The sequence below is a fragment of the Lemur catta genome, chromosome 8 (assembly GCF_020740605.2).
Source record: "Lemur catta isolate mLemCat1 chromosome 8, mLemCat1.pri, whole genome shotgun sequence".
NCBI lineage: Eukaryota > Metazoa > Chordata > Mammalia > Primates > Lemuridae > Lemur > Lemur catta.
Window position 1 is genome coordinate 21267692 of NC_059135.1, and position 14925 is coordinate 21282616.

A 14925-nucleotide genomic window follows, 5' to 3' on the forward strand; every position below is an offset into this window, starting at 1 on the left:
GGAAAAATGAGCACCACAGGTACTCACCATCAAATTGGTATTAATTGATCTATACTTATATGCACATCTCATAGCAACATTCATGGGTATCAGGCAGGTGGAGGGGGAGAACAGGATGAGTATAGTCACACCTAATGAGTGCAATGCACACCGTCTGGGGGATGGACACATTTGAGGCTCTGACTCAGGTGAGGCATAGGTAATATATGTAACCTAAATATTTGTACCCCCATAATATGCTGATATAAAAAAATGTCTACTAAATTCCAGGATTTTTGCAAGGAATATGATGTTGAACAAATCTTGTTTCTCATCCTCAAGTAACTCTCTCCTAGAAGGGCATGCAAAATTCATAAATAGCTGTAAATTTAAAATATGTCTATAATTGAACATATACACCAGATATTTTGAACTGCATTCTGATTTGGCCATGGTTATTTAGCATGTTGTCGACCTAAGAAACGTCACTCTAAGCTTCTTGGACCTATATTTTTTATTTGCTTACTTTTCCTATTCCAAATGACAGTTGCAAATTTGAAATTTGCAGTAGTGAATCAGGACTGTAGAAGGGGTATGCTCATATGTAGAGCAAGCAGGCAGGCAAGTTACACCTCTATGAAGAACATCATAAACAGTGCTGAAGAGTAAGGAAAAGAAAGAAAAGGGTTAAAAAAAAGGAATCTGTTGGTGGCCTGGCAAGCACCAGGGCATCTACCAAAGGAGAGGCTCCTAATCATTTGTGTCATGGACTTTGTCTCAGAATAATGTTTTTAAATGTATGGAGTAAAATAAATAGCATTACAAAGGAAAGCAATGAACCATAAATATCAAATTAAAAAAAAAATCTAACCATTCCCAGGAAGTTGTGACTACACTGCCGACATTGTAGTAATTATATACTATACCAAATTTTATTGACTAAAAGCTGCAATATTTATCTTTTTTGCAAATTAAAGAAATATACTCCTAGTTTATAATCTCTGATAATAAAAAAATTAAATTGATAATTAAATGCTATAAATAATTGCACTATTACCTTTGATGGCATTTTTATTACCACCCTACCTTCCACAAAATGGTAGGCTCATGCCAAAGTAGAGACAGTCAGTGATTGAATAGGAAGTAAAAAAGTAAAGAAAGAAAAAAGTAAAAACTCTGTTTTCAAAATATTGGCTGGCAGGGGAAGAAGAGTTTGAGAAAGAAGGTGGTAATAAGAGGCAAGAAGAGTAAGAATGTACATGTAGGGTGAGTAGTTCTGACCATGTTAACAGCCAGGAGAATAATCCAGTATAAGGAGAGAGATGGATGACATATACTCAGGTAAGGGTATTTAAATTACATGCCCATATTTTCTTCATTTTAACCCCTTCTTTTAACCCCTTCTTTAATTTTTCCCCCATGGAAATTACCATTGTCCACAGAGTATTTCTCAGACATAAAAACAGCATTGACTAAATCCCCAGTAGTAACTTCTTATTGGTTCATAGAACAAATTCCTACTACATTCACCTATATATATATTACATAAAGCAGGGCTTGCCAATCTTTTTTGTAAAGGGTCATAAACATTTTAGAATTTGAAAAAAAAAAAATCTTTGTGGGCCATATCGTGTCTGTCCTGACTAACTTTGCTTTTATAGTGTGCAAGTAGCCATAGGCAATACCTAAAAGAAAGGTCATGTCTGTGTTTCAATAAAATTTTACTGACAAAAATAGGAGGCAGGCCAAATTTGACCCAAGGGTTTTAAGAATTTTCTGACCCTGGATTTAAAGAATGTATTATATTTTCTGTTTGAGGATTGAAAGAATGTAAGTCAAATTTTACTGCCCAGTGTTTTGTTTGTTTGTTTTTAACAAACTAACAATGGAAAAACCTGGTTTGGTCACCTTTTATAAGATTAAGTGAATTCACAGCAATGATATATTCTAAGCATTTTTTTCTCTAATAAAAATTATAAAAATAATATATTTGATATTCCTATAATTATACTCTGTTGACTTGGTAAAGGTTTCTGATCAAAATAAAAAATGTTTCACATGAAATGAAGTATTCAATACAGTATAATCTCATTGAAACCTGGCAGTTAGGGATAAGGATAAAATTATCTGAACCACAGTATTACTAAACCCATATTATAAAGAGATACTTTAACAAATTTTACCCTATAATTGTAACATTATATTAAATGGTATGCTTACTTGGGGATTCTTTAAATCCTCATATACTATCATAGTACCCTGAAATTTCATCTCATCTCATATGAAAACAATCAACTAATTGTTACGAGTATACTAAAATCCAGATTTCTCTAAGGGAATCATTTCACATTTTGGACTGGCCTAACATACAAGCACTACATGTCTTAACACACATTCTTAGAAGACAAAAAGATAATTGACTCACACTAATCTTTCATTTTATCAGTACTAGAAGTTAATCATTTACCTACTTTCAAAAAAATATATTTTCTACTCTATTTGTAATTATTTCATAGGGACATTTTTATAAAAATAATTTTTTAAATCATTCACACAATTTCCAGATTTAAAAAAAGCAGTATTATTTTTCTACCACCAAACGTGGTGTTTTTCTTAGTCTGTATTAATAAAAAATGGTTCTCTTCATTAAATTTATTAATATTAGATGTGCAATCTCAAATAATAAAACTGATCACTCCTATGTTCATGTTCTCACTGTATGAGAAATACAAAAAAGCAAAACATAAAAATTATACCACAGCTGTATTAGTCATAATTGCAAATTACCTATTTAAAATTAAGATTTAGTTCAAAAGCACTATAAACATCTTTATATTTCATATTAATCCCTTCTTATATAATATGCAAAGGTAATCAAAGATCAAAAATTTTCATATCCAGTCATTTAATAGTATTTCTTTAAAGAATGTTAGGACTCTGTAAACATGGCTGATAACATTATTACTAGAGGAAAGGAATAAAGATAGCATGTCTGCTGATTTTCATAACCAATAAGTTATTAAAATTTTAAATTATGACAAGAAAATCTTGTGTTTAGGTAATGTTTGAAAATACAATTCCACTTCTAAATGAAATAATATTTACAGAAAAAGAATCAGTTGTATGAGTATAAAAAGGCAAGCCATTATACTATAAATAAAACAAGTAAAGTAGTACTATTAGTAGGAGTCTAAATGCAGGAAATAATACTCTTGATAATTAGACAAAAATATTAGGAAAGTATTTCATAAAATAACTTTGTGTCTTTTAACTCCAGAAGATATTCCATTTTCTTGATTTTTGAAAAAAATCACTTAAACTTTAATATTTGAGAAAGATGTTTAATAAAACTTTCTTTGCAACTGATATTCTGATTTTTTTTGTGTGTGTGTGTGTGTGTGTGTGTGTGTTGTAGTTTCAAGGGTGGAGATGGGAAAGGGTGCCATCCATTTTGTGTAAGCTGAGTCATTTCAAAATCTGTTAAGATAGTTAAAAGTGTACACGTTAAATGTTATTAACATTTCTAGAGAACTACTTATCCACATTAATTGTTTACCATTCAGACTGAAAGCAATCAAGAGTTCTGGTCATTCCCATTTTGATCAGGAAATTGCAGAGAAAGTCTTCTATTACTTCGGGTACTATATGCTTTGAAGGAAAAACTGTCTTCTGTTCCTGAAATTTAAATGTACAGTTATTCATTCTGAAACATCAAAGCTTTAATTAATGACAGGCCTTTGATTCATTCATTCATTCATTCATTTTATCAACAATTTTTCTTGGGTGTTATGTGCCAGGAACCATTTTAATCACTAGGGATAAAGCAGAGGAAAACAAACAAGTTTCTGCCTTCATATCTAATAGTCAAGAGGATGAAGACAGAATATGAATAACTGAATAAAAAATATATAGTATAGCAGATGGTACTAAGAGCCTGGGAAGAAAAAAAGCAGAGGATTCATTTACTCAACTGCTATTTATTTATTGCCTACTATGTGCTAAGCACTATGTTAGGTATGTCTACCAAATATCAATACAAATAAGTGGTACATAGGCACTTTTAAAAACCCTTCTTTAGTTAATGTTGCAAAGCAAGAAAATAATGAGCAGTCAATAAACGTATTAGTTTTACTTCATTCAAAATGCTGTATTTTAAAACTATTCCTATAAATTATTTCATTGAGATATCCAACAGACTAGTAAATCTATGCAGTGGATTTCACTCTGTGTCTACAATGAAGGAACTATATCCATAGAATGCATTAAAGAATGCCATTTACTATGAGCTGGAGCCCTCCATTTATAACAGAATGTAATCAATTCTTCATGAAATATTCCTTTTGAGTTTTTTTTTTTTCAATTTTGAGAAGACAGATATTTTAGAAAGAAGTTATTGGGTTTCTAGATGGAGGAAGTCTACAGAATATGGAAGACTGACACAGGGTATGATATGGGGTAAAGTCTAATTATTTTGTATTAAGGAAGTCAAATCTGCAATTAAATAAGAGTGCCACAATTTCCTTCAAACTCTCAGCATGAAAAGGTTTGATCATTGAAAAAAAGCATCCTTCTTTATGTAGATATGAAAACATGATTTTAAATGTCCGGAGCCTTGAGGCCGGGCTACAGCATTGCCTCTGACCTTGAGCTCAGTAGTTTTCCACTCCACAAGCAGCAGCACAGTTATCTCCACCGTGGGAGGGACTGATGCTTCCCGCCTTGCTTAACGGTTGCTTTTTGTCTTTACTCCTTCTCCTCTCCCGCCTTGCTGACCTATATAACCTGCCATTCAGCGTACAATAAACGAGACTTGATCAGACTCCTGTCTTGTCTCCATTTCTCGCGTCTCTTGTCCCCCCAATTCCCACTCCCTCTTCCAGGGTCCGCGTTGACAGTCCTGCGGGCCGGGACATTTAAAAACATTTTTGCTATCATTATTTTCAATTTTTAAATTTGTATTCAATGTTATAGGAATGCCATCAGTTTTATGTACTTTTAATTGGTGATATTATAATCAAAAAACATCCCCCACCATATTCCTTAATTTAGTTCGTAAGCCTCAGAAGAAAAGTCATAATATATTAAGCATTGCTAAATACATCCATAAAAAAAGATACAGAATGCTTACAAAACAGACTACAGAATCTGTATATGATAGCGAATTCTGAATACAAGTGTTGGTTTAATCTCCGGTGAGATTAATCAGGCAGAGTCCTGATAGAAGGTGTCACTTTCTGCAAAGTCAAGCCAGAGTGACTATGATGTGGTGAATGACAACCCACAGAAGAATAAATATGACTACTTACCTCAAGTGAAGGTTTGATGACAAAAGAAATAGAAGTGAAAAAGACATGGCAGGCAATAGGATTTCATTTAATAGGTAAGGTAAATATTTAAAGTTTAAATGACTTTCAAAACTTCATATAAAAAGTATTACTGCTAAACTATAGGCTACAATAGTGTTCAAAATTCTCACCAAAATTTGAGTATCTGTAACTTGTTCTTGGGCCATCTGAATTGCTTTTGCCAGATCTTCTTCGCCTTCTGGAATGCTAAAATTGTCATCTGGTATCTGGATCACAGACAAACAGAAGGACAGAAAGAGTGAGCAGAGCAGAAATATAAAGTACCTTATTTCATTTCAGAAATAATTTTTCTTCACATAGCAAAAAATCAAAAAATACACCTTATGTAAGATGCCATAACATTCTGAAGATCTATGAAAAATGGATAAGTAACAAGCAGCTTTCTGACTTCCTTGTAAACATCACTCAATGTCACTTACAATAAAGGCAAGATCAGCACGTGGGCTACTGTTTTTATGTGTAATGGCAAATGTCATCTTACAATTCTGGTGAAAAAATATGTTAGGCTCCTCTAAATGCCATCATTGTCTCCCCATCCCAGGTTTTCTCCACTATTACTTTTTCACAACTAGCAACTGCAAACTCTAGTTTATTGAAAAAAAAAAAAACTCTCTTAGTGTTAAAATCTTGAAAGAATATCATGGATTATAATCGTACAAAGGAAAGCTTTGAGATAGGAACTACATTAGACAGAAGTACAGTGAAGCTGGAAGGAAGCATGAGGCCTGGGCTCCAATTGAGTAGTGGGAATCTGGGAATCCTTGCCAAGAGCAGACTGAATGATGGGAAATGCCTCCTAACAGAGATGACAGTCTATGGTATGGATCCATGAGCCAAGTGATAAAGAGCTGAATCTGAAGGACAATGAATAGGAAAACCTAAAAAAACAGATATTTTATCCAATCTAAATGTTTAAATGGAAGTTTTACATCTCACTCTTAACCAGCTGATATCAGCTAAATTTAGATATGTTAAGCAAGATGGCCGACTGGAGACAGTGCTTGCCAGACCGTGTGGTTAGAAGATAAGAATTCTGACAAAGGAAAGAAGAGAAGAGAAGTAGAGTGGGTGTGGATCATAGAGATAGGTGCTAGAGCCTGCTGGGGATCTCCCGGAGAAAATCTGTGAAGCAGAGAAGGTAGAAGATAAATAAAAAAAGATATTGACAAAGATCAAACCCAGAGAAGCTCCAAACATGGTGAAAGGGTAAGAGGGGATAACTCTCACCCATCCACAGGAATTAGGCAGCCAGCAGGCTACTGAGTTTCTTGGAAGCTTTTCCACCTCCATGAGCCCAGACATGGACAATATAGCAGGAGAACTTTCATGATCCCAGAGCTTGGACATTCTGTGCAAATCTCCCCACCAGGGAAAGTGTCACAAGAGGTTGGAGACCCAGCTTTTCTCTATTCAGATGCTTCCTTCCCAACCCCACCCCAACCACTGCAACACGGAAAGCAGTTTGGACTGAGAATTTGGCAAGCAGCCACCCTCCGACCCCCGGGGCAGTGTGCTACAGGCTGAGGAATCCACAGAAAGTGGGACCCATGCCTTTCCCTTTCATTCCCTGCAGAAGATCCTGGGGTGCCTGATTCGGAAACTTACTGCCCGAGGGCATTTTGCAGAGTTACACACCAGCAGGTCAAACAGGCTGGACTCCAGGCCTCAGGCCCTGGACAGGAGTGGGTTGCTGGGGACACAGCGGGGAGGTCTGTTGAGTTGGATTTGGGTGGCGAGGAAGCCCACACCAACAGATCTGATAGAATACTCTGGGTTTGTGAGACTTGGCCAGCTGAGAGAACACTCACCTTCCACCCCCAGGAAAACATCCCTGTTTAATTTGGGCAGAGTCTATGGTGAGGAAGAGCCTAGAGCACAGCCCTGGGTGCCATAACCACCAGGTGTACTTCATTCAGGTATTAGGGCTGACTGTGAGTGGTGGCCCCTCCCCCACCCATTCTAGCCAGGAAAGCAGTTTGAGAAGTAGGCAAGCGGCTGCCTCCCCAAAGCCGGATGTACCACAGGCTGAGGCTTCTACAGAAAGTGAGACCCACACCTCTCTCTTTGAGCACCTGCAGTGGATCTGAGGTGTCCGATTCAGAAACTTCCTGCCCAAGGGCATTACACACAGTCCCACACCAGCAGGTCAGACAAGTAGCCCACACCCATCCCCTCTAGACATGGGCAGGTTGCTGGAGACACAGAAGGGAGAGCTCTAAGTTTGTCTTGAGTGCCAAAGAAGCCCATGTGGACAGATATGGCAATAGAATACGGTGGGGTTCTGAGACACAGCGAGCTTGGAGAGAGCTCATCAATCCATGCCCCACCGCCCCAAGAAAATAGTTTAGGGTGGCTTCTATGGTGCAACCCCATTATCATAGCAACCAGGTACAGTTCACTCAGGCACTTGGGCTGACCACACATGGTGGCCCCTCCCCAACCCACTCCAGCTAGGAGAACAGCTTGTGCTGAGAAGTACTTGAGCAACTCCCTCTCTCTACTGGGTGTGTACTTCAGGCTGAGGCATCCACAGAGAGCTGGCCCCACACCTCTTCCTCTGTGGACTTCTGGTAAACCCAGGGTACCCAATTTCAGAGTTCCCTGATGCTGGCATTTTGCAGAGACACAGGCAAGCAGGACAGACATGTATGCCAGCGGGGAGATGTGAGAACTAGACAGTCAGATTGTGAATCTCCACAAGCAGACTATCTAGCTGGGTGGGGCCACTTCAGCTTCTCCCAGGTGGCTATCCCCAGAAGCTGGGAGCAGACATTTGAACCCTGCCCAAACAGCTTCCTTACCAACTTTTGTGAAGCCTAAGGGCAAGCCCACCCAACCCAGCCCCACCCAGCCTCACTCCCCCATCCCTTTCCACTGAGGCAGAGAAGGAAGACTCACTTGAAGTTCCATGGCCCACCACCTGGGGTATTGGAGTGCTCCTCCTGAGGGAGAGTCAGGCACAAAAACAAGGCAGCCTGGTCCTTTGGGCAAATGCCACCTACTGACAGGGAAGTCAATTTGCACAGACCTTTTCAACATTTACTGGCTCAATCATACAGGGTGAGGACGTTTCTCAGCTACAAGCACCACCTACTGTCTCAGTGATTACACTAGGTGTGCCATTACAATTCACACTGCTAAGAAGACCATAAAGAAGGATTTCAAAGACCTCCATCCTCTCTCATCAAAGAGAAATAGGATATCTGCCCACACACATAGCGCACCACTGCTACAGTATATAAACAACTAGCAACTGAGAAAAGCATCACACTAAGGATATCCATTACTAAGGCATCTATCAGGAACCTAAATCACCATCAAAGCACCCACAAACCAAGCCAAAGGTTCTTACCCAACATATGCTAAAAACACCCCCATATGACTGAGTCTGGGGGGAAATCCCCATCTAAACAAAAGAAAATCAATAATATAGAAGCAACAACTGCTCCAGATGAGAAGGAATAAGCATAAGAATTCCATAAGTATGAAAAATTAGAATGAAAGGTCTCCCACAAAAGGGAACATCAGCCCTCTAGCAATGGATACTAGCCAAATGAAATACAGGAAGGACAGATAAAGAATTCCAAATATGCATCATAAGGAAGCTCAATGAAACCCAAGAGAAAATGGAAAACCAACTCAAAGAAACCAGAAAAAGAATAGAGGAAATGAATGAAAAATTCACTAAAGAGATCAACATATTAAAGAAAAAGCAGATAGAACTTCTGAAATGAAAAATTCACTAAGAGAAATAAAAAACACAGTGGAAAATGTTAAGAATAGACTACACCAGACAGAATAAAGAATCTCAGTGCTTGAAGACGACTCTTTCAAATTAAATCAGTAAACCAAAATAATAAGCAGAGAATTAGGAGGAATGAACACAGCCTACGAGAAATATGGGATAATGTAAAATGCCCAAATATAAGACTTATAGGCATCCCAGAGGTTGAAGAAGAGAACACACAAGGGCTAGAAAACCTATTTGAGGGAATAATTGAGGAAAATTTCCCAGTCTTGTTAGAGATTTAGACATCAAGGTACAAGAAGCTCAACAAACACCTGGGAGATTCATTGCACACAGACAATCACCAAGACACGTAGTCATCAGACTAGCCTAAGTCAACACAAAGGAGGAACTCCTATGAACCACAAGACAAAAACATCAAGTAATTTACACAGGAAAACCCATCAGGCTAACTGCAGACTTCTCAACTGAGACCTTATAAGCCAGAAGGGACTGGGGCCTCATCTTCTGACTTCTTAAACAAAACAAATGCCAGCCTAGAATTTCAAATCCTGCAAAATGAAGATTCTTATATGAGGGAGACATAAAGACTTTCTCAGACAAGCAAACACTGAGAGAATTTGTCAAGACCAAACCTGCCCTGCAGGAAATACTCAAAACTGTATTATACATGGAGCAACAGAATGGTCATACTCCAGTGTAAAACCACCCAAAAGCTAAAGTTCAGAGATCAAATAAAGCAATAATACAAGAAATAAAACAAAGCAATAAGGTACTAACCAATAGGATGAACAGAACAGAATCCCACATATCAATTCTATCAATCAGTGTGAATGGTTTAAATTCCCTACTCAAGAGACATAGGTTGGCTGAATGAATTTAAAAAAAAAAAAAAAAAAAAACAAGTATCTGCTATTTCCAGGAAACACATCTAACCCACAGGACTCTTACAGACTCTAGGTCAAGGGATGGAAAAAAATATTACATGCAAATGGAAACCAAAAGAAAGCAGGTATAGCCATTCTCATATCCAATAAAATTGACTTTAAATCAACAATAGTAAAGAAAGACAAAGATGGTCAATATATAATGGTAAAGGGAGCAATTCAACAAGAAAACATAACAATCCTAAATATCTATGCACCTAACACAGGAGCACCCAGATTCATAAAGCAAACCCTACTAGACCTAAGTAGAGAGAGAAACAGCAACATTGTAATTCCTGGGGACTTCAATACACTACTGACAAAACTGGACAGATTATCCAAGCAAAAATAAACAAAGAAACACTGGACTTAAATGGTACTATAGAATAATTGGGCCTAACAGATATTTAAAGAACATTTCACCCAAAAACTACTGAACATACATTGTACTTATTAGTACATGAAACATTCTCCAAGACTGGTCATATTTTAGGCCACAAAATATGGCTCAACAAATTTAAAAATGTTGAAATCACACCACGTATCTTCTCAGACCACAGTGGAATAAAACTAGAAATCAACTTCAAGAGACACTCCCAATTCTACACAAAGTCATGGAAACTAAACAACCTGCTGATGAATGATTATTAGATCAAAGAAGAAATTAAGATAGAAAACAGAAATAGAAATAGATTCCTCAAACTGAATGACAAAGAGGACACAAACTATCATAATCTATGAGATATAGCAAAAGCCATCCTAAGGGAAAAATTCATAGCCTTAAGTGCCCACAACCAAAACATAGAAAGACTACAAATTAACGATATAATGGCACATCTCAAGGAACTACAACAGGAAGAGCAAATGACGCCCAAAAGCGGAAGAATAAAGAAATAACTAAGGTCAGAGCAGAACTAAATAAAATTGAAAACAAGAAAATTGTAAAGAAGATCAATGAAATAAAATGTTGGTTCTTTGAAAAGATAAACAACATTGACAGACATCTGGCTAGATCAACCAGGGATAGAAAAGAAAGGACTCAAATGAGCTCAATTAGAAATGAAAAAGGACATATTACACTGATACCACAGAAATACAAAAGTCAGTATCACCTTGAAACCAAAGACAGGAAAGGACAACAAAAAAATAAAACTACAGACCAATATCCCTTATGAATATAGATGCAAAAATCTTCAATAAAATACTGCCAAACTGAATCCAACAGATTATCAAAAAAATAAAATAAAATCCACCATGACCAAGTGGGCTTCATCCCAGGGATGCAGGGATGGTTCAACATATGTAAATCAATAAATGTGATTTACCACATTAACAGAAGGAAAATCAAAGATCATACGATGATCTCAATAGATGCAGAAAAAACATTTGACAAAATTCACCACACTTTCATGATAGAAATTCTCAACAAACTAGGCACAGAAGGAACATATCTCAAAATGATAAAAGCCATATATGACAAACCCACAACCAGCATCATACTGAATGGGTAAAAGTTGGAAGCATCCCCACTGAGAACTGGAACAAGACAAGGATACCCACTGTCACCACTTCTTGCCAACATAGTACTAGAAGTCCTACCCAAAGCAATTAGGCAAGAGAAAGAAATAAAGGGTATCTAAATCAGGAAAGAGGAGGTCAAAGTATCATTTTTTGCAGATGATATGATGTTATACCTATAAAACCCAAAAGATTCCGCCAAGAGTCTCCTGGAATTGATAAATAAATTCAGCAAAGTCTCAGGTTACAGAATCAAGGTACACAAATCAGTTACATTCCTATGCCCCAATAATAGTCAAGATGAGAGTCAAATCAAAGACTCAATAGCATTCACAACTGCTACAAAGAAACTAAAATACCTAGGAATATACTTAACCAAGGAAGTGAAAGACCTCTACAAAGAGAACTACGAAACACTGAGGAAAGAAATTGCATATGATATAAACAAGTGGAAAAAGATATCATGCTCATGGATCAGTAGAAACAACATTGTTAAAACATCCATACTACCTAAAGTGAGTTACAGATTCAATGAAATTCCCATCCAAATACCAATATCCTATTTCACAGATCTAGAAAAAATAATTCTACGTGTCATATGGAACCAAATAAGGCCAAAGAGCCAAAGCAACCTTAAGGAAAAGGAACAAATTGGGAGGCATCACATTACCAGACTTTATACTACAAGGTGACAGTAACTAAATCAGCATGGTACTGGCACAAAAATAGAGACATAGACCAATGGAAGAGAACAGAAAACTCAGATATAATACCATCTACATACAGCCAACTGATTGCTGACAAAGCAGTCAACAATATACACTGGGGAAAAGAATCCCTATTCGATAAATGGTACTGGGAAACTTGGATAGCCACATGCAGAAGAATGAATCAGGACCCATATCTCTCACCACTTAAATTAATTCAAGATGGATAAAGGACTTAAATGTAAGGCAAGAAACCGTAAGAATTCAAGAAGAAAATATGGGGAAAACTCTTCTAGATATTGGCCTAGGCAAAGAATTTATGAAGAAGTCCCCAGAGGCAATCACAGCAACAACAAAAATAAATTAATGGAATTCATTAAATTAAAAAGCTTCTGCAAAGCCATGGAAATAATTAACAGAGCAAACAGACAACCTACAGAATGGGAAAAAATATTCACACGCAATACATCTGATAAAGGACTAATAACCAGAATCTACAAACAACTCATGCAAATCAGCAAGAAAAAACAAACCACCCCATTAAAAAGTGGGCAAAAGATGTGAACAGAAGCTTTACAAAAAAAGGCAGACAAATGGCCAATAAACAGGAACAAATTCTCAATGTCACTAATAATCAGGGAAAGGTAAATTAAAAACCACAATGAAATATCACCTTACTCCAGTCAGAATGGCCTTTACTGAAAAGTCCAAAGAAAAAAAAATGCTGGTGTAAATGCAGACAGAAAGGAATGCTTATGTACTGTTGGTGGGACTGCAAATTAGTACAACCTCTATCAAAAACACTATGAAGATTCCTAAAAGAACGAAATGTCAACCTACCATTTGATACAGCAATCCCACTACTGGGTATTTACCCAAAGGCAAAAAAGACATTTTATCAAAAAGACACCTGCACACAAATGTTTACTGTAGCACAATAAATTGTAAAGATATGGAATCAACCTGAGTTCATATCCATTCATAAGTGGATTAACAAAATGTGGTATATGTATACTATGGAGTACTACACAGCCATAAAAAAGGATGAATTAATGTCTTTTGCAGCAATTTGGATGGAACTGGAGACCATTATCCTAAGTGAAGCATCTAAAGAATGGAAAAACAAACACCACATGTACTCACTACTAAACTGGAACTAACTGATGAGCACACATATACATAGAGGGAATAAAATTCAATGGAAATCAACCTGGGGAAGGGTGGAGGAGGAGACAGGCAAAAACGTACCAAACAGGTACAATGAATAGTATCAGTGTGACAGGCACTCTTATAACCATAACTCAAGCATTAAAAAAGTGATTCATTTAACCAAAATACCAAAATTATTTGTACCCCATAATACTTTTAAACAAATAATTAAACAAATTTAGCTGAAAGGCTAACATCTCTCAAGGAAAAAAAATTGCTTATATCTTTCAGAAAATAAAGTAAATATTTCATCAGAATGACTGCAATTAATTTATGGAATAAATTAACTCAAAATTAATAAATTACCTCTTCATATTCATAATCCTCTTCAGATGTTTCAGTTACGGTGACCTCTGAATATCTTGTCAAGTTTTAATCTCAAAAAATATAGAATAAAATTATTATACCAAAACTTGCATTGACCTTAAAATACAGTATTTGATTCAACTATCTCACTGGGTAGTTGGTAAATACATGTAAATTTAGTTGCTTAAAATTTTTCCCCAATATGGCCTATAAATATAGACATTTTAAAATAAAAATTTTAATTAGTATTTTGATTATTTTTCATAACCCAAATCCATGAAAAACTACATTTCTACCTGTCTGACTATTAACTATCTAATGATTTCCAACTTGATTCTAAGAATGCTCTCATGAACATACATAGTGTCATAAGGCAGCCTAAATTAGAAAGAGATAAAAACAGCAAATTTTTCAAATTCATCTTAAACCACACTGAATTTTCAAGAGCTCCTGAATGAATTATTCACAATGCAGTATGAGTTTATTTGATTTAAAGTATTGTGAACGAATACTAAAGGCCTACCAGTATTTAAATATTATTAAAAATGAAAACAGAAATAGTAAAAACAATCTTAAAATTTGTATGGTACCAAAAAAGAACCAGAATAGCCAAAGCAATCCTGAACAAAAGAACACAGCTAAAGGCATCACATTACCTGACTTTAAAATATATTACAAGGCTATAGTAATCAAAACAGCATGGTATTGGTATAAAAATAGACACACAGACCAACGGAACTGAGAAGCCAGAAACAAAGCCACACAGGTACAGCCGACTGATCTTCAACAAAGCCACCAAGAACATACATTGGGTAAAGGATACCCTCTTTGATAAATGGTGATGGGAAAACTAAGTAACGATATGCAGAAGAATGAAACTGGACCTCTATCTCTCACCATGTTTAAAAATCAACTCAAGATAAACACTTAAGTGTAAGACTCAAAACTAAAACTACTAGAAGAAAACATAGGAAAAACTCTTCTAGACATGGGTCTAGGCAAAGAGTTTATGGCTAAGACCTCAAAACCATGGGCAAAAAAAACAAAAATAGATAAATGGGACTACATTAAACTAAATGGCCTTTTTTTCAATAGAGTGAAAAGACAACCTCTTGAATGGGAGAAAATATTTGCAAACTACTCAACTGAGTACTAATATCCAGAAT

General features: G+C 36.3%; 1 protein-coding gene across 2 annotated transcripts in view; it reads right to left on the bottom strand.

The window, feature by feature from the left end:
• LOC123643395 (sperm-associated antigen 16 protein-like) overlaps positions 1 to 14925 on the bottom strand; it is a 54192-nt gene that overhangs the window by 28032 nt on the left and 11235 nt on the right. For both annotated transcript variants that reach the window (XM_045558908.1, XM_045558909.1), the window contains exons 2-4: positions 13760 to 13806; positions 5456 to 5551; positions 3536 to 3654 (exon numbers count right to left, since the gene is read on the bottom strand). In XM_045558908.1, coding sequence (XP_045414864.1) covers positions 3536 to 3654; positions 5456 to 5551; positions 13760 to 13806 — 262 coding nt within the window. The remainder of the gene's footprint in view (positions 1 to 3535; positions 3655 to 5455; positions 5552 to 13759; positions 13807 to 14925) is intronic.